Source organism: Hypanus sabinus, chromosome 6 (genome assembly GCF_030144855.1).
Source record: "Hypanus sabinus isolate sHypSab1 chromosome 6, sHypSab1.hap1, whole genome shotgun sequence".
Lineage (NCBI taxonomy): Eukaryota > Metazoa > Chordata > Chondrichthyes > Myliobatiformes > Dasyatidae > Hypanus > Hypanus sabinus.
In genome coordinates this window covers 64,423,887-64,447,121 of record NC_082711.1, presented here as the reverse complement: position 1 = coordinate 64,447,121, position 23,235 = coordinate 64,423,887, and the positions used below count along the sequence as shown (strand labels likewise).

Here is a 23,235-nt window from a genome sequence, read left to right as displayed (position 1 = left end):
TCTCAACCCTCTCAGTTTCTGTACTGTTGATAGAAACAGCAGCAAGTGTATCACCCCTCTTCCTGATCAGTGATCAGCTCTTTTGTTTTGTTGAATTTGAGGGAAAGGTTGTTGTTATGATACCATGTCATTGGGATCTCTATCACCATGCTTTGCTCTAACTCATCATTATTTGAGATGCGACCCATTACAGTGGTATTATCTGAATTCTTCTAGATGAATTCTTGTTATATGGTTATATTGCAGGTTGGTGGGACTAGGTGATAGTAAGCATTTGGCACAGACTAGAAGGGCCCAGATGGTCTGTTTCTATGCTGTAATTGTTTTATGGTTATATGGAAGTTAGAATAGAATCTGGCCATGCAGTCGTGAGTGTCTAGGGAGTAGAACAGAGGGCTGAGGACCCAGTCCTGTGGAGCACCAGCGTTGAGGGTAATCTTGCCTATGGTGTTGCTGCCTAGCCTTATTGACTGCGGAGTGTTGGTCAGGAAGTCAAAGATCCAATTGCTAAGGGAGGTGTTGAGTCCCATTTATCAGAGTTTAGAGGACTTTGCTTAAAATTGTAGTACACAGGTTGGAGCTGTAGTCAATAAACATTAATCTAAAAAAGGTGTCCTTACTGTCATAATACAGATAGGAACAGACAGAATTAAGTCTATACTCTATGCAAGAATTTTAATTTCTGCTAGGCCAGTGCATTTGTAAAACCTTTTTCAGGATTTGGACATTGCTGGCAATAGTGTGAATTCTGGGATTTATTCCCATCAAATTCAGCCTGTGGCTTTCTTTGTGTTTGAGATCAAATCCACAGAAGATGATTCATCCAATTTAGGTTTATAAATCTCAGCAGGTAATGTAGGCTTCAATCTCACAGTATAACCTTCAAGTAATAATCAATGCATGTTTGGATACTAAGAAAAATAAACATGCATTATTTTAAAAGCACAAGAACTTTAACCTATTCAGATGACATTGCAATGATTATCATGGTCACTACCATTTAAGAAATATTAAACTCTAGCTCACACAAGTAAGTAAGCACTGTTCTACCAGTCACCAGGTGACTCATGAGGAGTGAGTGAGGAAATTGGTGGTGGAAAGGACAGGGTTAATTGTGTATAGCTCCCCTGATAGAGACTTCCAGATACACAATGTAGTCCTATCCCAGACTGCCAGTGTCCCTGTTCCCTGCAGGCACTCTTAGCATTTGAGCTACAGAGCAAGGCATTGATGAGCTGATGATGGCCCTGTATCAATGTTCTGACCTTGCTCAAGGCTGTGGACAATTAAATTTTAATACATTAAATTGACTAGTGAGAGTTATAAAATATAAATATATCACCCTCAAGCACACACTTTAAATCTCACGTGATTCATTACCTTCAACATGATCTGCTTCTTATGTTGAGAGTTAAACCAAGCTGTAGTTTGTGACATTTTAAGCCAATTTCTGTTGACAACAGATGTCCTGATATGTATGAAATATGGAGGAATGACACTTTAATTAGGTGACTAATAGGTACCTAGCCCAATTTCCTTTTGAGTGGTTAGGGTCAGCATTAGAAGAAAACAGGCACAAATGCTTCAAAGCAGGCAGGACACACAAAAAAAACAGGTGCATATAGATCTAATTTCTGGGCATTGTTCAGCTCATCTTTAAAAAACAAAATTTTGAATCTTCTTTAATTTCTTCCGAAGAGTTGGGTGGGTGAACTAGACTGTCAGGAATGCAGGTACGTCCATCGCCAGAAGTGAGGACGCTGGGGTGGACTTCAAGCCAGATTACAGTGTCAAGGCCGAAGAGTGGAAAACGAATCCGTGTTTAGTCCCAGTACTCTGATCCAGCCAAGATACCCCCTCTGAGCTCAATCCATTTGCCTGTGTTTGACCTACCTACCTCTCTTCTCATAGCTATCATCAGGCAGGAGATGCAGGAGTCCTGGGTCCCACCTCACCATGTTCAGGAAGAGTTGTTCCCCTACAACCATCAGGCCCCTGGGCCCACATGGATAGCTTCACTCACTTCAGCACCGACTCCACTGCCTGTAGACTCTGTCTTTAATATTTATGGGGTTCACTACAGGAAGAATGTGGATACTATAGAGAGAGTGCAGAGATTTACAAGGATGTTGCCTGGATTGGAGGGCGTACCTTGTGAGAGTAGGTTGAGTGTATTTGGCCTTTTCTCCTTGGAGTGATAGAGGATGAGAGGTGACCTGATAGAGGTGTATAGATGATAAGGGACATTGATCATGTGGATAGCCAGATGCTTTTTCCCAGGACTGAAAAGGCTAACACGAGGGGGCATAGTTTTTAGGTGCTTGGAAACAGGTACCGAGGAGAAGTTGGTTAAGTTTTTCGCACAGAGTGGTGGATGTATGGAATGCGGATACAATAGGGTCTTTTAAGAGCCTCTCAGATAGGTACATGGAGCTTAAAAAAATAGAGGTCTATGCACTAGGGAAATTCTAGGCAGTCTGTAGAGTAGGTTTCATGGTTGGCACAACATTGTGGGCTAAAGGACCTGTAATGTGCTGTAACTTTCTATGTTCTATGAATTCTGTTGTATTTCTTTATTTTCCTATGGGTTCCTGCAAGAAAATGAATCTCAAGGTTGTATACAGTATGCATACTTTGATAATAAATTTACTTCAAACTTTGACCGAAAGAACATTGTATTCAGCTGATTGTAACTCACTTTGAAAAAGACAAGACGACCTTTGAAGCAGTGCAGAAGAAATTTACAGTAAGATTTCAAGAATGGGGTACTATTTTTACTGGAATCACTGGGTAAACAGAATTATTCTCTTCGGAACAAAGGAGGTTGAAACAATATCTGATCAATGATGTGTCTAGACAAAGTCACAAACATTCATATATGCAATCAAGACAATTAAACATAAGAAAAATCCTCCTAAAGCAACGAGTGGTTAGAATCTAGAATGCACTCCAGGGGAAATAATGGATGTTAAGAGAGAACTGTACAAGTTCCTAAAAGGAAAAGAAATGCAATCCAATAGGTTATGCATACAAGAACTGATGCATTATTCTTGTTATAGAACAGACATGAAATTAATGAGCCGAACTGTCACCTTTCATGTTTTAACCTTACATTGTTTCTGAAATAATAATTTCAGCAGGTCATGGGAATAGAAGAGTAACAATGAAATCTGAATAGATTTCAAATGGGTTAATTAGATAGAATGAAACTTCGTCAAACCAATCTTTATTTCCATGGCTTTTGAGATAACATATCCAAAACAAGCCAAAGGTCTTTCCTGCCTCAGCAATAAATAGTATGGTCTAGAGTTTCAGCTAGATTTACACTGTCTTTTTTCCTTGCTACAAATTGCCCAAGGTCAGTTAGATCGATTTCAGTACAATTTTAGATGTCTGGTACTATTTCTTTTGAAGAAAAACGTCATAGTGTGACTGCCTTGCCTACAAAACTGTCCATTTCCCCAGGAAAAATCAACCAACAGATTTTTTTTTTTGTAATGCACCCATTTTCTGAGTTCTATCTTAACTATTTTGATTTCAAGGAGAATACAGGTGGATGTCATAAGATGTTTCTTTAAAGATCTCCAAAATATTTTGCTTAGAGCCTGACTACTTTATGACAATAAATTATTGCATCAGATTATTCACTGGTGATGAACAAGATACTCTGATCATTAATGCTTTGTTTATTTATGATAACCACATTTTCAGCTGCATTAGTACCAGTGCACCAGGTTACTCTTAAACACATCAAGATATATTATTGTGTTCAATGGAAGTTGTATTTTCAAACACCCAAATGGCTTAGTTCATTAGCTATTCTACTTCTGTCTTTATGCAGATAAGTTTCAGCAGAAATTTAAATGATAAGGCAATTTGTACCCACATTTTGACCAGGTTTTCAGCAGACATTCTTCCCTTTCAACTTGTGCAATTATTGATTAGACTCAAAGGGAACAATTTCATAATGAACGTGGAATTACCTCACAACCCATTCTGCATCAACCCAAGTATTTTATTTTAGTTTTCCTTGTCTGGGAGTAAAGTAGATCATATGTTGATTATTGAACCTTTCCAATTTTCATCAGAATGAATGTCTGATAGGTTCTATAATAAGCAATTAATCTACTCTACAAGACTCTAATGGATTGAATCGAGCAAACTTTCTTGCAATTCCTGTTGAATTTTACATTAAGATTACAAAAGATGATGGCTAATGTTTCTCATTGGAATTCTACATAGAGAATGACAAGACTGTGAAATTATACCTCAAGCAATAATTCTTGTGTGACTTTATTATAAGTGAGTTTTAGATCCCAATATAAATGAGAAAAATATTATGCCCGTTTCATATTGTGTATCATTTATGTGCTTGGAGTGAAGTTAAGTTTAGAAAAGTCAGTTATTTTTTCCAATTGAATTATAAAGCTCAAAAGGATCGGATTAAAATATTTTGTCCAAGTCAATGTGTAAATACTTAAAGTACTTAATACTGTTCTTAAAGACATGTAATTCAGAACACCACCATAAAATAATATGAGTTCATTCTTTAGAAACAGTTTATGTATATGTATTAAATCCATAGTGTTCTCTGGATTTCATATTTCTTCACCTTTGTTGTAGAATAATTATATACAAAAATATAATAAAAAGCAAGTGAGACACCATTGAAGTACCTTCACTTGCTATCAGCCTAACAAAATAATCAAATTATAGGAAATTATCATTCAAATACTTAACACATCATTTAAGGTTCCTATATCTGCTACTTAAAAAAGATTGTAGTTTCTAACTAAATGTACAGTACTTGTTAACAGAAATTAGTATTGGACAATAAAGACAAATATAGTTAAAAGCAGGCTAAGCAGATCTATTTGTTTCATGTACTTTGTAATCTCTAAAGACCTAGTATCTGAAAAATAATATTATTTGAATATCAAATAGCCAAAATTGGATGAAATGAAATATAAATTGGAGGTAGCCTCCAACCTGATAGCATGAACATTGACTTCTTTAACTTTTGTTAATGCCCCTCCTCCCCTTCTTACCCCATCCCTGATATATTTAGTTATTTGGTTTTTTTTCCTCTCTGCGTCCATCACTCTGCCTGTTCTCCATCTCCCTCTGGTGCTCCCCCCCTCCCCCTTTCTTTCTCCCGAGGCTTCCCGTCCCATGATCTTCCCCCTTCTCCAGCTCTGTATCACTTTCGCCAATCACCTTTCCAGTTCTTAGCTTCATCCCACCCCCTCTGGTCTTCTCCTGTCATTTTGCATTTCCCCCTCCCCCCACTACTTTCAAATCTCTTAGTATCTTTCCTTTCAGTTAGTCCTGACGAAGGGTCTCGGCCCAAAACGTCGACAGTGCTTCTCCTTATAGATGCTGCCTGGCCTGCTGTGTTCCACCAGCATTTTGTGTGTGTTGTTTGAAATTCCAGCATCTGCAGATTTCCTCGTGTTTGCTCTATGAATTTAATTTGTATTGATCTGGGCTCTTCAGGGTATGAAATGTAGCTATTTCTGTGAATGAGTGAAATTTGTAATTGATTAATTATTGTCATCTGTACTGAGATATAACAAAAAGCTTCAGTTTGCATACTATCCAGACAGACCATTGCATACGGATGCGTTTTAAGGTGGTACAGAAGGAAATAATGCAGAATGAGAATATCTTGCTAAAAACAAAATTCACTTGCACACCAGCTACTTAGGGTGAGAAAATTAAGACTCATAACAACAAGACTCTAAATATGGCAAAGAACAGCTGGAGGCAAATGTGTGGCAAGTTGTCATCAATAAACCATGTAAAGCTGGTTTGCAGAGTGCTTGTAACATAATTGTGTCAGTTTGTAGCTGGAAAGGAATTATGGGGAACAATAAAACATAGTAGTAACAGTCTTTGGAGAAACTAGCTGCAGGAAATTATAGAATTGTTACCAGTATTTAAAGGATTGTTCAACACTGAGAAGACAAAACAGTCATCACTGTGTTTCCTAAAGGTGCCTTTTTAATTTAGGAACAATCATAATGTCTGAGGATCTTAGAGATGCACTTGACAACATGTATGATGCCCGGATTCCAAAACTCTGGTTTAAAATTTCCTGGGAGTCGGCTACTCTTGGATTCTGGTTTACAGAGCTGCTTGAAAGAAATCAACAATTTCACACCTGGATTTTTGATGGACGACCAAACCAATTTTGGATGACGGGATTTTTTAATCCTCAGGTTTGAGCAATGAATATTAAACATTTTTACAGATCACTACTAAAGCTTTAGCAGAAAAGTATTAATAAGTGAATGTTACTATTATCTTTTATAATTTTGACAACACAAAATGTATTTATTGTTCACAGCTGCAATTATAGGCCTCTACTGAATTAGTAATAAGTTAGAAAATGCAAGACAAATATCAGGAAAATTTATAAAGAAATCTTCATTCCTTCATCAGGAACACATGGGGGGGGGGTTGGGTATTAGGAATCAGCTACAAAATGAGGGATTGTTGTAGGCTGAGGGTGCGTGATCTACTCTACATTAATTCTCAATTGAATAACTGAGAAACTAATTTGCATATATATCTGTAATGATATTAAGGAAAGCTCAGTATAAAGTTTTAGACAGAAAGCAATTATTTCTTCTTTGTGCATTTCTCTCCCATTTAATTTCACCATCTGGGTGAACACAATTTAGTAGCAGAAGGACAAGAATTGTCATTTAGTCCCTTTACCTTTCAATGAGAGTATGGTTAAACTCCTCTTACCTACATTACTATTATTTACTGGAAAATATCTATTGATCATAAATTTGAAACTATTTATTGAATTGACATCTTTGTTTGGCTGTGGTAAAGCTCTTCATTTTTATGTCATTTCACTAGGTCCTAAGACTAACATTCCAGTAGTTAAATTGTACTTGCCTATTACATTTTTGTGATCTGTGCACAAAAGCTCTTTTGATCCTTATAGTTCCTGGCCTTTCACGATCTTGTTTGGGTCCAAATTATCTTTCACTTTATTATATTGAATCCTGTCTACTGTACATTTCTTCACTCAATTAATGTCTGTAATTTTAATGACAATTCAGGCTTGTTTATTATCCACAAGGTTAATTACCTCACTGATACAAATCCTCCAGTTAGCTGCCAAAATCTAGGAATCTCCATATCACTTTTTTCCACATTAAAGTTCTCCTTACAAACTGATCTTTGATTGAGCTTTTGATCCAGTATCATTTTATGAAACTGTCAAAATTCATGATACCGTTATGAAGTGATTTGGTATGTACTGCTACACTAAAGGTCCTAATAAATACATCATGCTGCTTAAACTAGTGTTTTTTGTTGGGAGACTGTAATTAGCAAACTGTTTGGCTAAAGCTTCATTTTTTGCTAACTGAGGCACTGAGAAAATGTTTGGTATCATGATAGGCGTGTCAGATGCTTTGCAGTAGTCTAATGAATATTTTGGGAAATTCAGAGAGTGTGAACCCAAGTGCACAGTGCAAAGAAGAACAGATCTTGCACACTTACGCTTTTTCCAAACAGGAAGAGGGAATCCTATCCTTCTGGGTCAGATCCACAGCTGGATCTGGCAACAGAGTTGTAAGGTGTAAAGTTGGAACATATCAACAGGGTATTCAGGCCGAGTTCTTACAGCTAGGGACTGTAGTCATCTGCCTTCATCATCAGGCAGAGGGATTATGAGTCAGAATTTTGAATGGTGGTTGTTCGAAGGGATTATAGTTAATGGGGTTGAATTGATAGTCTAGCTATGGGATTGGCGATCAGAGAGATGGATTTTGCACTCAGAAGGTAAGATTGACGTTGGCATGGGTATAGGTGATGTTAGGGAGTGGTTAGTAGTCATGGCTGGGGTGGTCAGTTGGGAGGGTGGGTGGGTGCTGTGAGCATTAGGAAATGTGTGTGCATGGCTGGGATATGAGGTTCATGTTTGGAGGACTGTTGAATGATTTGGAGTATTTGCTTACTGCAAGTCATTTGTCATGATTTGGGTGTATTGGTGGTTATACAGTCCGTTGCATGATTGGTGTAAGCCAATACTTGCAGTAGAGGGTTGGTAGGTCAGAAAGTTACAATAACTATTTCACTGTACTAGTAGAATCCATAGATTGGTTCGAGAGAGACTCATACGTTTTAGAAGGATTAACAATTTTTTAAGCAGATCCCTTCTAATACATTTGGAAGCTGGTCTTATGGACGCTGTGAAAAGGTTTTCTAGTTTTTCTGTGCTCACCTACTTCTTGTCCCCAGGTTACCTAAGCTGCAGTCCAACCACCAGCTGATCCCACTCTTGGTTAAAACTCCAAACCCATGTATTCCCCTGCCAATGGCATTGCCTCAGTTCTCCAACCCCAGTCACCAATCCTCCTTCCTCTCTGTAATCGTCCACCCAACCCTAGGATTTAATTGTTTCTGCAAGTATAGTGCATCAGTCTCTCTGTATGGCTGAATCGTGTTGAGTCACAATTCATTTCTGAGCAGAATCTCTTTTAGCATAATTAGACTCATCTTTTGGCAATTTTCTGGCTTGTTTCTTCGGAGATTTGGTTCTGCTTGTTGGCTTAATCACACTGCAGGATTATACACTGTCAGTGTTAAGGAATTTGTGCCATTGTATTGTGGAGCAAGTTGTATAGCATTGACTCAATGTAAAAGCAATTGTGAATAGAATGTAACATTTCTCACACAGTCTGTGACTATTTTCTGATCACCAGGTGTTCTCTGTTGCATAAAATTAATTAGGTATGTGCTCAGGAATAAAATTAAAACCTGATCCTCATCCAACCCAACAATGGCAATGCAAACCAGATTGAGTTCCTACACCAATAACAGATATTTGATATATCTGATCCAACCTTTGCAACAAATAAAATAATTCCCAAATGTTCTATTCACACAAAGTAATATGAAACAAATCCTGCCCTGTCATGACAGGGCTACTTGACCTGATTTGATCCATGTCTGAATGTTTTACCAATCTGAGCTTGATGCATGTAGTCAGCTTCCATCAAGGTGGGTAGCCAGGGCTGTACAATAAATGAACAAAAATCTGGCATTGTTGTATTCAGTAGGAGTATTGGTGGGTCTTGTTTGTCTTGCCTCTAGAATGGCACTGTGTCCAGAGATTTTACTCCTTGTTCAGCTATTGTAGGACACTGTCACCAAAGTCAGAACTGTTGTAAAACAGTGATCAAAATAAATGAAGTAATACACTTAATTCAAAATATGCTGGAACCTGAAGTAATTGATGCCAACAAGTTAATAATCCATTCACACCAGTGAGAGTAAGGTATAGCCGTTGCTTACACATTTGTATTTCTGTGTAAAATGTCCCAGAATCAAAATAGGCCGTTTAACCAATTTCTGCTTGGTCCAATTCCCCTCTTCTCCCCATAACCATCTTTAAATTGCAGACTTATATCCACAGTAATATGGGTTTGGATCAAAATTTGTGTTTTTTCCATTGTTTTTTTTTCATAATTTATGCATTCTTATTACAATCTAAGATCATTTGCATATTTATATTGAGAATTTCATCCTTGGTCTGTAGTATTAAATGTTGAAGTCAATGGAATAAATTACAGAGCCACTGCATAACAAACTATCAGACTCAGGTTTAATATCACCAACATATGTCTATCTATTTAATCTATGTGAGAAATTTGTTGTTATATGGTAGCAGTATACTATATAGCTCATTTAATGCTACTGATCTGCAGTGAGTCGCTAGGAAAATATTATTATTGTTTTAATAATAATTTTGAGGATCTCTTTCCGATTATTCCCTAATCAGCTGAGCCGCACTGGAAAGTAATATATGCCCCATAAAAGTGTCAACCTTCTCCAACTGAGTCTAACCAACTATTATTAATATTCAATTGCATTGCCATTGTCCAGTCCCCTATTATCAATGTCCTGAGGATATAATATCATTACAGTACCAAATTAATACTCTAACGTAAGAGCAGATATCCTGGTTTCAAGACTGGATTTCCTGACTCATCTCCTGATACACCACAGCCTCTTCACCATCAACACAGTGACAAAAAGGTGCAATGGAATACTCTCCAGTTGTCTAAATGAGTGCAATTCTAATAACAGAGGGACCACTTTGAATGTAGTAAAGTAACCCCACCAAATTGGTGGTACTTTCCATCTCTCTAAATATTCATACCCTTCAGCAAGGCTGCACAATGGATTAGTACAAAATGGATCTAGCTACTAAAACAGCAGTTCCTAATCATTCAGCTTCCACAAACAAAAAGGCAGTGTACACTATCCGTGAATGCTAGCCCTTGGCCAACATTTCCAGTACAGATCATCCCCTTATGGACTTCAACTGTGGGGTTTTGTGAAATTTTCGTTTGGCCAATGTTCCCGTTTGGCGGTCTGACCTCAGATAGTCTGCCCATAAATGCCACCACTTAGCTGATAGGATCCATCTAAATCTGTCCCTATTCAAACTTTGGCAATGAATAGTTACTGACTTGAAATGAGGAAGTTATATTGATATCCAGGAGCTATATCTATTTTCTCTGTATATTGAATAAACTGATTGGAAATATCTTAGTACAGCCTATTTATTGATCATTGTTCAACAATTGAAAAGAAAGTCTCTAAGATAACATGGAGAGCCATACAATATTAATTTTACAAACAATATTGAAACAATATTTCAAGTTTAGAATGCAGGAATTTTTCAAATATCATCCATCTATCCTATCATGTAAAGTTAGCATTGAAATGTATTTTTGTTTCTCCTTCAATGAATTGTACAGATACCTATATTTAGTAGATCTTACATCTGTATTAAAAAAATCTAAAATGGGATATCTCTTTGCAGGGTTTTTTGACGGCAATGCGACAAGAAACCACACGGATGAATCTGAGCAAGGGCTGGGCCCTAGATAGTGTTATTCTTTATAATGAAGTCACCAGAATGATGAAAGAAGACGTTAATGCTCCTCCTGCTGCAGATATTGGTGGTGTTTATGTCTATGGCCTATTTCTGGATGGAGGTGGCTGGGACAAAAAAAATGTAAGGCTTATGGAATCATCTCCAAAGGTAAGTATAAGACTCAGAAGCCTTCAGCCTATCAAATCTGCCCCACCATGGCTGATCCTGGATCCCACTGAACCCCATACGCCTGCATTCTCACCCTATCCTTTGATGCCCTGACTTCTGCTTTAAATATACCCATGACTTAGACTCCACTGCAGTCTGTGGCAGAGCATTCCACAGATTCACCACTCTCTAGCTAAAAAATTCCTCCTTCTCTCTTCTAAAAGGTCACCCCTCAATTTTGAGGCTGTGCTGTCTAGTTCTGGATATCCCCACCATAGGAAACACCCTCTGCATATCTACCTTATCTAGTCCTTTCAACATTTGGCAAGTTTCAATCAGATCTCTCTGCGTTCTTCTAAATTTCAATGAGTACGGGGCCAAAGCTGCCAAACTCTCATGTTAACCTCTTCATTCCCAGAATCATCTTCATGAACCTCCTCTGAACTCACATCCTTTCTGAGATACGGGGCCCAACACTGTTAACAATACTCCAAGTGTGGCCTGACTTGTGTCTTATATTCTATTCCCCTTGAAATAAATGCCAACATTACATTTGTCTTCTTTAGCCACAGACTCAACCTGTAAATTAACCTTCTGGGAGTCTTGCACGAGGACTCCCAAGTCCCTCTGCATCTCTGATGTTTGAATCTTCTCTCCATTTAGATTATAATCCACACTACTGTTCCTTTTACCAAAATGCATCATACGTTTCCCAACTGTATTCCATCTGCCACTTCTTTTCCATCTCTTCAAATTTGTCTAAGTTCTGCTGCAATTGCATTGCTTCCTCAGCACTACCCTCCCCTCTACCCATCTACATATCATCTGCAAACTTTGCCACAAAGCCATCAATTCCATCATCCAAATCACAAACAAGAGGAAAAACCTGCAGATGTTGTAAATTCGTGCCACACACACAAAATGCTGGAGGAATGCAGCAGGCCAGGCTGCAATTATCTGGTAACAGGCCTAGCCCCAATAAGGAAGTACCAAAAGATTCTCTCTGAACAAATAAAGACCCAATATTGTTCATGTTTCATTTCTAGGTGGGTTACAATATACTTATAAAGTAGCTAATACATTGTCAAAGTTTTTATTGAAGGGCTTCATGGTAGAGTGCAATGCACTGTCCTTATCATTAAGATATAAGGACGTGGTCTCTTTCATATATTGAAGTTTATTTGGTGTAGACAGATCCTTATGTGGTGCAACTCTTTCTCTCTAATACCTCCCTCATTACTCTGTTTGATGACTTGTGACTTTATATAATCTCACTTGGTTTACATAACTTGCTGCCTTTCAGTCCACATTGACCCAGTAGATTAATTTTCAGGCATGGAATTTAAATTTCATAGCCTCATTGACTAACATTTTTAGCCTTATCTATCAGTATGGTAACATAGTGGGTAGCAAAACGCTTTACTGTAACAGCCACCTGGTTTCATTTACTGCCTCTATCTGTAAGGACTTTGTACACTCTCCCGTGACCACCTGGGTTTCCTCCCACAGTATAAAAACATATCAGTTGGTAAGTTAATTGAATATTGTAAATTGTCCCGTGATTAGGCTAGGGTTAGGAATAATGATCTCAAAATGGCGGTGCAGGCTTGAAGGGCCAAATGGTCTACTTCTGTACCTACTGTCTATTGATAAAATTGGGTTTGCTGGGCAGCACAACTTCTAGAACCAAAAGGGCCTGCTCTGCACTGTATCTCAATAAATAGAAATAAATAAATACTGGAATAAAGCCAGTAAATTAAAAGAAATTACAGAAGGGTCAGTCTTTCTCTTTCTGTGTGTTCTCTAGTAGACAAGTAACTAGTTTCATCTAGTTCAGCTCTCTCAATGGGAAGCAGCGGGACTCCGGCCGGTATTTTCTCATAAGCACAGCAGTCAGGATTAAATTCCGATCCAGAGTGTCATTTGTGTAGAGTTTGCACGTTCTCCTCGTGACCGTGTAGGTTTGCTCAGGGGGCTTAGATTTCATTCTCCATTCCCAAAGTGTGCTGGTTATTAGGTGGATTGGCTACTCTAAAACAGTCAATGGCAAGAGGGTGATTGGAGAATTGAAGGGTGTGGGATGGTTGGGGGAAGGTTAATGGACTTTTTTTTATATAAAAAGGTTCATTCATGGGGTGTTGGCTTGACAGGTTGAGCCAGTATTTAATTGCCTATGTATGAGAGAACAGATTGCAGGGAAATAGGGGATTGAGTTTGATGTGATCTGTCTGAGAGCTCGCATGGACTCAATGGGCCAAATGACATCCTTCTATGTTGTAAAACATGTAATATGCAATACAAGATTTTTATTGAGCTACATATGTGACAGAGATAAGACATCAAATCCTCCTAACATCTACTCTATAAAGCTCTGTCGAAACTTTACCTGTTTCAATGAATCTGATATATATCGTTCTTATAAACTCTTTGGTAGAGACTTAGTCTGCTCTTTTTTCTCCATAAAATAATCCGTGATCAACTTAGTGAAACATCAGTGCACCAGCCTCGAATGCAAGTCTCCTGAATTTAGAATATCATTGCAATCAATACTTGAAGTATGAAGTTGTGAAAACCCTATGTGGCTGATGTATTCCATCTCTTTGCATGGAAGACCAACATTCTATTTATCTTCTTTATCACCTGCTTTATCTGCATTCTTATACTGTTTCTTTTAAGAGAACACCCTGATCTCTGAAAACACTAATATTTATTTAACATAAAAAAGATATATATATTACTCTGCTTTTCTGCCTACCAATAGGACTACCTCATATTCCTGCACATTATACAGCATCTGTCTTCTTTCTGGCTATTTTCATAAACTTTGCTATTCTCACAACTTGCATTCCACAGAATTTTGCATCATCAGCAAACCATCAGTCCCTTATCTAAACATCAGATGCCCCAGCACAGTCCTTTGATGAATACATTTTGATTAAGCAGTAATTTATGACAGCACTTAGGCACATGTTGAAATCTTTGTATTTATTCTGAAGGTCTTTCATTATTCATTTTAGTGTTCAGACTGTAATTAAGAAAGGAAAGATCTACAGTTATGTTGTTCTTTTCCTATTCTCTTGTGGATGTCCGAAACCATTTTAAAATTGATTTTTGAAGTGGGATTATTGTACTAACATAGGAAATAGTGCATCCAATTTTTGCAGTTAGCTCCCATAAAAAGAAATGTAATAATGATCAGGCAATCAGTTTTAGTAATGTTGACTGTGGGATATACCCTCCTTCTCTAATCTCATAGAAAATGCAATGTGGTCATTTTTATTCACGTCACAGACCCAACGTAGCTTTGGTTTACTAGCTTAACAAAAAGATTTAGCTACTACACAAGATCACATTTGGATGCTTCTGTTGATGTTATTGCTCAAATAGGATTCTTCACTAAAAAGAAAAAAATCTGCAGATGCTAGAAATCCAAGCAATATGCACACACAACAAGCTGGAGGAATTCAGCAAAGCAGGCAGTATCTATGGAAGAGAAGCTTTGTAAAGGGAAGATCATGCCTCATGAGCCTGATTGAGTTTTTTGAAGAGGTAACAAAAGAAATTGATGAGGGTAGGGCAGTGGATGTGGTCTACATGGAGTTTAGCAAGGCATTTGACAAGGCCCCTCACGAGAGACTCATCCAGAAAGTCATGAGGCATGGGATAAGTGGAAACTTGGCTGTTTGGATAAAAAAAATTGGCTTAAAGGAAGAAAGCAGAGGATAGTTGTGGAAGGAAAGTATTCTTCCTGGAGGTCGGTAACTAGTGGAGTGCCACAGGGATTGTGCTGGGATCCCTGCTATTTGTGATTTTTATAAATGACCTGGATGTAGAGGCAGAAGGATGGGTGAGTAAGTGTGCAAATGACATGAAGATTGGAGGAGTTGTGGATGGAGCTGTAGGTTGTCGAAGGTTACAAGAGAATATAGACAGGCTGCAGAATTGGGCAGAAAAATGGCAGATGGAGTTCAATCTGGATAAATGTGAGGTGATGCATTTTGGAAGGACAAACCAGAAGACTGAGTGCAGGATTACTGGTCAGTTACTTAAGAGTGTGGATGAACAAAGGGACCTTGGGGTTCAAATCCATACATCCCTCAAGGTTGCTGCGCAGGTTGATAGGGTAGGTAAGGAGGCCTATGGGATGCTAGGCTTCATTAACAGGGGGTTTGAGTTCAAGAGTAGAGAGGTCATGTTGCAACTCTACAAATCTCTGGTGAGACCGCACTTAAGAGTATTGTGTTCAATTCTGGTCACCTCATTATAGGAAGGATGTGTAAGCTATGGAGAGGGTACAGAGGAGATTTACCAGGATGTTGCCTGGTTTGGAGAACAAGTCATATGAAGCAAGGTTAGCAGAGCTGGGACTTTTCTCTTTGGAACATAGAAGAATGAGAAGGGACTTGGTAGAGTTCTACAAGGTTATGAGAAGCATAGATAGGGTGGATAGTCAGTACCTGTTTCCCAGGGCACCAAAAGCAAACACCAGAGGGCATATGTACAAAATTAAGGGAGGGAAGTTTAGGGGAAACATCGGGGTAAGTGTCCCCCCGCCCCCACACACACACACAGAGGGTTGTGAGTGCCTGGAATGACTTGCAAGGGATGGTGGTGAAGGCTAAAACATTAGGGGTTTTTAAGAGCCTCTTGGACAATGAAAGAAAAATGGAAGGTTATGGGGTAGTGTGGGTTTAGTACTTTTTTTAAAAAGGATTTTATGGGTCAGCACAACAGGGAGGGCTGAAGGGCCTGTACTGTGCTGTAATGTTCTATGGTTCTATAGTACAGTCAATGTTTTGGGCCAAGGCCCTTAAGCAGGGCTGGAGAAAAAAAAAGCTGAGGAGTAGATCTAAAAGGTGGCGGAAGGATCCTATGAGATGCATGGTACAAGCTGGTGGTGACGATATATGGCTGTGGTATCAGGGCTCGTGAGCACATGGTTGAGGAGTTGGAGGGCTGCTGAGATCTGAGGGGGAGCAGTGAGAGGTGGTTTTACTGACCTCCTGTCAAAGGAAAGTTTTAAACTTCTTCAGGGTCGGCATCCCTAGAAGACACTACAGTATAGTAATCCAATCACAAACAAGAAAAAATCTGCAGATTCTTCACTGGAGGCTTTTTTTCTCAAACTTAGTGTTACTCTAATCGTACTTTGTGCTAATGAATATGTCAAACTAAATTTTATAGGTCTATTAAGAGTAAAATGGTGGTTAGGGAGAGAATAAGTCCTTAATAATAGTCTGTGTGGAAGCAAAGGAAATGGGTGATATTTTAAATGAATATTTATCTTCAGTTTTTATTATGGATCAAACAATGAAGCTAAGGAAATGAGTGGGATGTCTTGGACCACATTGAGGTGTCTTGAATCTATGGCATTCTTTCCTTCAGGCAGCTGTGGAGGCCAAGTCTTCATGTATATTTAAGGTAGAGGTTGATAAATTCTTGATTGGTCAGGGCATGAAGAGAAATAAGGAGAAGGCAGGAGATTGGGGCTGGAGGAAAATTGGATCAACCATGATGAAATGGTGGAGTAGACTCGATGGGCCAAACTGCCTAATTCTGCTCCTATATCTTAAGGTCATAAAATACATTAAGATGGATAAATACCCAGATCTTCACCTGGTGGATTTTTAGACTTTGTGGGAACAAATTGTGAAGGTCCTTGCAGAGACTTTTTTCTTCATCTTTGGCCACAGGTGAAGTTCTGGAAGACTGGAGAGTGACTAATGTGATAATGTTATTTAGAAAGGGCAACAAAAACAATTCAGAAGCTCTTTGAGGAGGTAATCAATAATGTCCTCTGCCCTACGCTCATCTACCCTCTTGCTTATGAACTTTAGTGAGGCCTTTTGACAAGATACCTCATGACAGGCTAGTCTGGAAGATTAGATTACATGGGATCCAGGAGGAGATGGCGGACAGGCTTCATAATTGGTGGGAAGCAGAAGGTGATTTATGTGTCTAAAGGGGTCACTGCTGGGATCTTTGTTTATGATTTATATAAACAATTTGGATCTAGACTGGGATATTATTCCTTGAAACATAGAAAAATGAGGGGTGACCTGATAGAGGTATGGAAGATTATGAGCGACATAGGGAGTGAAGTGAAAGGCTACTATGAGCAAGAGATCATAGGTTTAATATCAGAGGCAAAAGATTTATAAGGGTCATTAGGATCAGCTTCTTCATGCAAGGGGCGGCGCATATTTGTAATGAGCCACCAGAGGCAAGCACATTAGAGATATTTAAAAGATGTCTAGAATAAGTATGTGGATAGGAGAGGTTTCGAGGACTGTGGACCAAATGCAGGCTAATGGGACTAACTTATTGGGCAACAGAATTGACATGGATGGGTTGGGCTGAAGGACTTGTTTCCAAGCTGTATGAATTTTACACAATTGTTCTACACAGCTGCCTAAGGATATGGTTGAAGCAGGTTAGTAGATACATTTAAGTAGTATGTGGACGTACATGGATGACAGCAGTTTAGAGGGTTATGGGCTAAATGGATTAGCTTGAAGATGCATCTTTGTTGGCATGGACACTTATGGCCTGAAGGGCCTTTTTCTGTGCAGTATAATTCTACAACTCTATATAGGTTTTTTTTTAAAACAGCAACAGCAACCTTAATTTTTCATAATTTGTTCTGACAAACAAAACGAGTGGCAAGATCAGAGCAAACAGAAAAATGTGGAAACAGCTTACCATCCCCAAGACCTTCATTCCTCCCATTGTTAATGACACAAACTGAGGTTAAATTATAGCTTTTAAAAATGTTGTGGTCGGGTGTTTGTCTGGTTGCATCCAATTTGTGGAACTGCAAGTGATAATTAAGTGTTGCAGCATATCCATTTTCAAAGTATGTAAGAAAAATATGAGATAAGAGGGAATATAAACATAAAAGACCTGAAAGATCATAAATCAGTACCAGAGAAAATTAATGATTAATAATAAGATTTGACAAAATACTTAACTATATTCTGATACTACTTCTCCTGCACCCATGAGTTTTTCAGATTTACACTCCAAGATGCAACGTTAGGTCAGAAGAAGCATCAAAGCTATTTCTATCCTCTTGTTCCTAATGTACTTGAGAAGATTTTGGGATTCTCTTTAATCTTAATGGTCAGGATCATTTCATGGTCCCTTTTGGCCACCTCTCCTGCACACTTGTTATTCCTTCATTCTGCAGTTGCCCATGCCAGCCATAGGTTTCCTTTAGTTTTACCTGATCAGTCCCTCAATACCTTTTGTCATCTATCATTCCTTCATTCTGCCATCTTTGCCTTTCCTCCTTACAGTGGATCTGAGCTCTTACTAATTCTCTTTTAAAAGATTTGAGATATAAAAAACACCTTTTCCCCATTGCAAGGGCTGGCCAAGACCAGAAAACATGGATTAGAGGTGAGGAGTGAGAGGGTTATAAAGGACCAACGGAAAATCATTTTTCCAGTGGGTGGTTGTAATCTAAAATGCACTGCCTTAGTTAGCAGCGGAGGCAGATACTCTACGAAATTTAAAAATCATCTGGATGAACACTTAAATGACAAGAGTGCCGCAGGCTGCAAACAAGTCCTGGAAAATGGTATTAATATACATAGATACTTGGGCTGACAAGTCTGCCTCTGTACACCTATTTGTGTTTCTTTGAATGACTCTTCTTTCCAATTGTCTTTGCAGGTACTGTTCACCTTGCTTCCAGTAGTTCATGTGTATGCCATTAGTGCCACTGCACCTCCTGATTCCAAGAAACAGCAGGGGGCGATGTATTCGTGCCCTGTGTATAAGAAGCCCAGGAGAACTGATCTGACGTTCATCTTCTCTCTGTATCTGAAAACAATGCAGAATCCAGATCACTGGACTCTGCGTGGTGTTGCTTTACTCTGTGACTCCAAATAAACACAGAAAAAGCAATGCAAATTATGCAAAGCTCATTTAAGTATTGTGTTTAATGCAACCTGAAATTACATGCTGAGAATATGTTTATCCTATTGCATAATCTTGTAATGTATGTGTAGCATTCTGGGAGTTGTTTGAACATGGCCTGTAAAGTTTAGCACTTAATCTTGGAGAATAGAGGATTATTTCAACCTGTGTTACACCTTACCAGATCTTCTTTCACAAATATAAATGATGAACAGGAAGTCTGCCTCACAATATTAGGCAGCGTACAAAACAGGGTTTTATCTCTGAATCCCCAAAACCTTACCACTCTCTTCATCTATCAAGCAATGTGAAGGAATATACTCCACTTGCCTGGATGAATGCAGCTCCAACAATACCTATAACCTCAAGGAGAAAGCAGCCCCATTGACTAACACACCTTGCATCACCGTAAACATGCTCCTTCCACACAGGCAAACAGAGTTTATAGTTACTACAATATTTGATAACACCAATGACTTCAATCAGCAAGAAGAACAATGGAAGCAGGATCGTGGAAACAGCACCCTGTAGGCTCTCCTCCGATTCACATGCCTGATTTTGAAAAACAGTATTTTCCATCATCTAACTCCTCCCCAGGAGCATTGTAGGAGTACCTCCACCAGAAGAACATCAGCAGTTTAACTGCCATTGAGGATGTAGTGGGAATGATCTTCTTAAAGAAACACTGTATTCACATAAATAGTTCAATTGAACAGGGAAAAATTCACAAGAATGCCTTACTGCATTAATATTTTAAGAAGTTAATTTACTTTTAAAAGGGGCCTAAACAATTCTTATCAGAAACTCTTCATTTTAGCAACACTCTAGTGATTAGGCTACCTAGTTTCCTAGATTATTCTTCAAAAATAAATGAATTATTCCAGAGTTGAGGTATTTGTTTCTCCATGCCATTAAATAATTGTTTTACTGTAGATAACAATAATTGAAAAAATAATACACCCTGAATAAAATGTTTGAACCCAAAAAATAAAAAATTGTGTTCACGTATTATTCACCTCATCAGAGTAAGCTCGAAGTCTAATTTTGAACACAAAACCTTCAAGTTAAAAAAAAGGCTCTGAAAACTTGTACCAACTAACTGGCGGGTGTATTCAAAGACATTTTCAACCTCTCACCGCTATGGTTGGAAGTTCCCACCTGCTTCAAAAGGGCAACAATTATACCAGTGTCCAAGAAGAGCACCTTGAGCTACCTTCACGGCTATCATCCAGTAGCACTCTCATCTACAAAGGTGAAGTGCTTTGAGAGGTTGGTTATGGCCTCTATCAACACCTGCTTTGAGAGGTTGGTTATGACTAGAATCAACACCTGTCCCACTGCAATTTGCCTATTTCTACAATAGGTCTAAGGCAGAATTGATCTCAGTGGCCTTGCATCACCTGGACAATGTACATATGTATGTCAGGATGCTCTTTATTGATTATAGCTCAGCATTTAACACCATCATTCCTACAGTACTGATCGAAAAGCTACAAAACCTGGGCTGGTGTACCTCCTTCTGCAACTGTTCCTCGACTTCCTAACTGGAATATCACAATCTGTAGTTTCTGGATCATAGATGAGTGCACTACTGGATGATGGTCATTAAGGCAGCTCAAGCCATTCCCCTCTGACTGCAGCGGTAAGAAAAAACATCTCCACCTCACTGACAATCAGCACTCGCACACCACAGGGATGTATGCTCAGCCACTGCTTTACTCTCTCTACACCCATAACGGTGTAGCTAGGCATAGCTCACATGACATTATAAATTTGCTGATGATACAATTATTGTTGGCAGTATCACAGATAGAGTCAAGAGGGCATACGGGAGCAAGATATACCAGCTAGTTGAGTGATGTCTCCAAGTAACAACCTTGCACTCAGTATCAGACCAAAAACCTGATTGTGGACTTCAAAAAAGGGTAAGACAAGGGAACACAAGCTAATCCTGATAAAAGGAACAGAGGTGGAGAGAGTGAGCATTTTAAAGTTCCTGCTTGTCAATACCTCAGAGGAACTAACCTGGACCCAACATATCAATGTAGATATAAAGAAAGCAAGACAGCAGCTATATTTCATTAAGATTTTGAGGATATTTGTTTTGTCACCCAAGACACTTGAAAACCTCTACAGATGTACCATGGAGAGATGTAGCTTTTTAGAGATGTACCTGACTGGCTGCATCACCACCTGGTATGAGAGGGTGGGGTGGAAGGGTGTTACTGCACAGGATCACAAGCTACAGAAGCTGTGAAATTAGTCAGCTCTATCATGGGTACTATCCTCTGTAATATCCAGGACTTCTTCAAGGAGCAGTGCCTCAGAAAGGCAGTGTCTAGTTGCACCTGAACCAGAGGGGAACGAATATTCTTGCGGGCAGTTTTGTTAGAGCTGTTGGGGAAGGTTTAAGCTAATGTGGCAGGGGCGTGGGAACCAGAGTGAAGGGACTCGGGAAAGGACGGATAGTAAAGTAAAGATGGCGTGCAGTCAGACTGTCAGGAAGGGCTTGCAGGTGATGGGACTTAGTGGCAGCCAAAAGGCTGAATATCAAATCATTAGGGATGCAGAGTCAGAAAGGATAGGAAATACAGTACTCAAGGTGATGTATCCAAATTGCATACTATAAGAGATAAGGTGGATGACCTTGTTGCAATATTACAGATTGCCAGGTATGAAGTTGTAGCCATCACTGAATTGTGGCTGAAGGATGGTTGTAGTTGGGAGCTGAATGTCCAAGGTTACACGTTATATCAGAAGGATAGGAAGGTAGGCAGAGAATGTGGTGTGGCTCTACTGGTAAAGAATAGCATCAAATCAGTAGAAACATGTGACACAGATCAGAAGATGTTGAATCCTTGTGGGTTAGGTTAAGAAATTGCAAAGGTAAAAGGACGTTGATGGCAGTTACATACGGGCCTCCCAACAGTGGCTGGAAAGTGGACCACAGATTACAACAGGAAATACAAAAGGAGAGTCAAAAGGGTAATGTTCTGGTGGTCATGGGAGATATTAACATACAGGTTGATTGGGAAAATCAGGTTGGTAATGGATCTCAAGAGAATGAGTTTGTTGAATGAGATAGCTTTTTAGAGTAGTTTGTTGTTGAACCTACTAGAGGATCAGCTATACTGGATAAGGTGTTAAGTAATGAACTGGAGGCAATTAGGGAGCTTAAGGTAAAAGAACCCTTTGGAACCAGTGATCACAATATGATTGCATTCAACTTGAAATCTGATAGTGAGAAAGTAAATTCTGATGTAGCCATATTTCAGTGGAGTAAGGGCAAGAGAGAGGAGTTGACCAAAGAAAATTGGAAGGAGCTGCTGGCAGGGATATCAGCAGAGTAGCAATGACATGCGTTTCTGGGGGAAATGAGGAAGGTGTAGGACACATGTATTCCAAAAATGAAGAAGTACTTAAATGGTAAAATAGTACTGCATAAAAAGTGGTCCCAACAGCAACTCCTGCAGAACACCACTAGTCACTGGCAGCCAACCAGAAAAGGATCCTTGAATTACCACTCAATGCCTCCTACCAATCAGCTAATGTTCTAACCATGCTAGTAACTTTCCTGTAATACCATGGTCTTTTAACTTGGTAAGCAGCCTCATGTACGAATGCCTTCTGAAAATCCAAATATACAACATCCACTGCATCTTCTTTATCTCTCCTACTTGTAATCTCCTCAAAGAATTCCAACAGCTTCATCAGGCAAGATTTTCCCTTATGTCACAATCACTCCATTACCTCATCCTTAGTGGAAAGATGGAGGATTGTGAAGTTTTTTAAAAAATCTACAGAGAGCAACTAAAAAATCATTACAAGGGAAAAGATGAAATATGAAAGTAAGCTAGCAAATAATATCAAAGTGGCTTGTAAAAGCTTTTTCAAGTATGTTAAAAAGAGAAATGAGAGTGGATATAGGACCGCTAGAAACTGAGGCAGGAGGACAAAGAGATGGGAGATGAACTAAGTGAGTATTTTGCATCACTGTGGAAGACACTAGCAGTATGCCCAATGTTGTAGAGTGTGAAGGAAGAGAAGTGGATAAGTCACCCAGACCAGAGGAACTGCACCCTAGTGTTCTGAAAGAGGTAGCGTTAGAGATTGTAGTGGCATAAGAACTTATCTTTCAAAAATCTATGGACTCTGGCATGGTGCCAGAGGGCTGAAAAATTGCAAATATTACTCCACTCTTTAAGGGGGAAGGCAGCAGAAAGGAAATTATA

General features: G+C 39.0%; 1 protein-coding gene across 1 annotated transcript in view; it reads left to right on the top strand.

Moving 5' to 3' along the window:
- dnah5l (dynein, axonemal, heavy chain 5 like) overlaps positions 1–19,982 on the top strand; it is a 261,395-nt gene extending 241,413 nt beyond the window's left edge. The window contains exons 74-76 of the mRNA XM_059972318.1: positions 6,013–6,221; positions 10,859–11,080; positions 18,758–19,982. Of these exons, the coding sequence (XP_059828301.1) occupies positions 6,013–6,221; positions 10,859–11,080; positions 18,758–18,976 (650 nt within the window). The 3' untranslated portion in view covers positions 18,977–19,982. The remainder of the gene's footprint in view (positions 1–6,012; positions 6,222–10,858; positions 11,081–18,757) is intronic.
- The last annotated feature ends 3,253 nt before the right edge of the window (positions 19,983–23,235 follow it).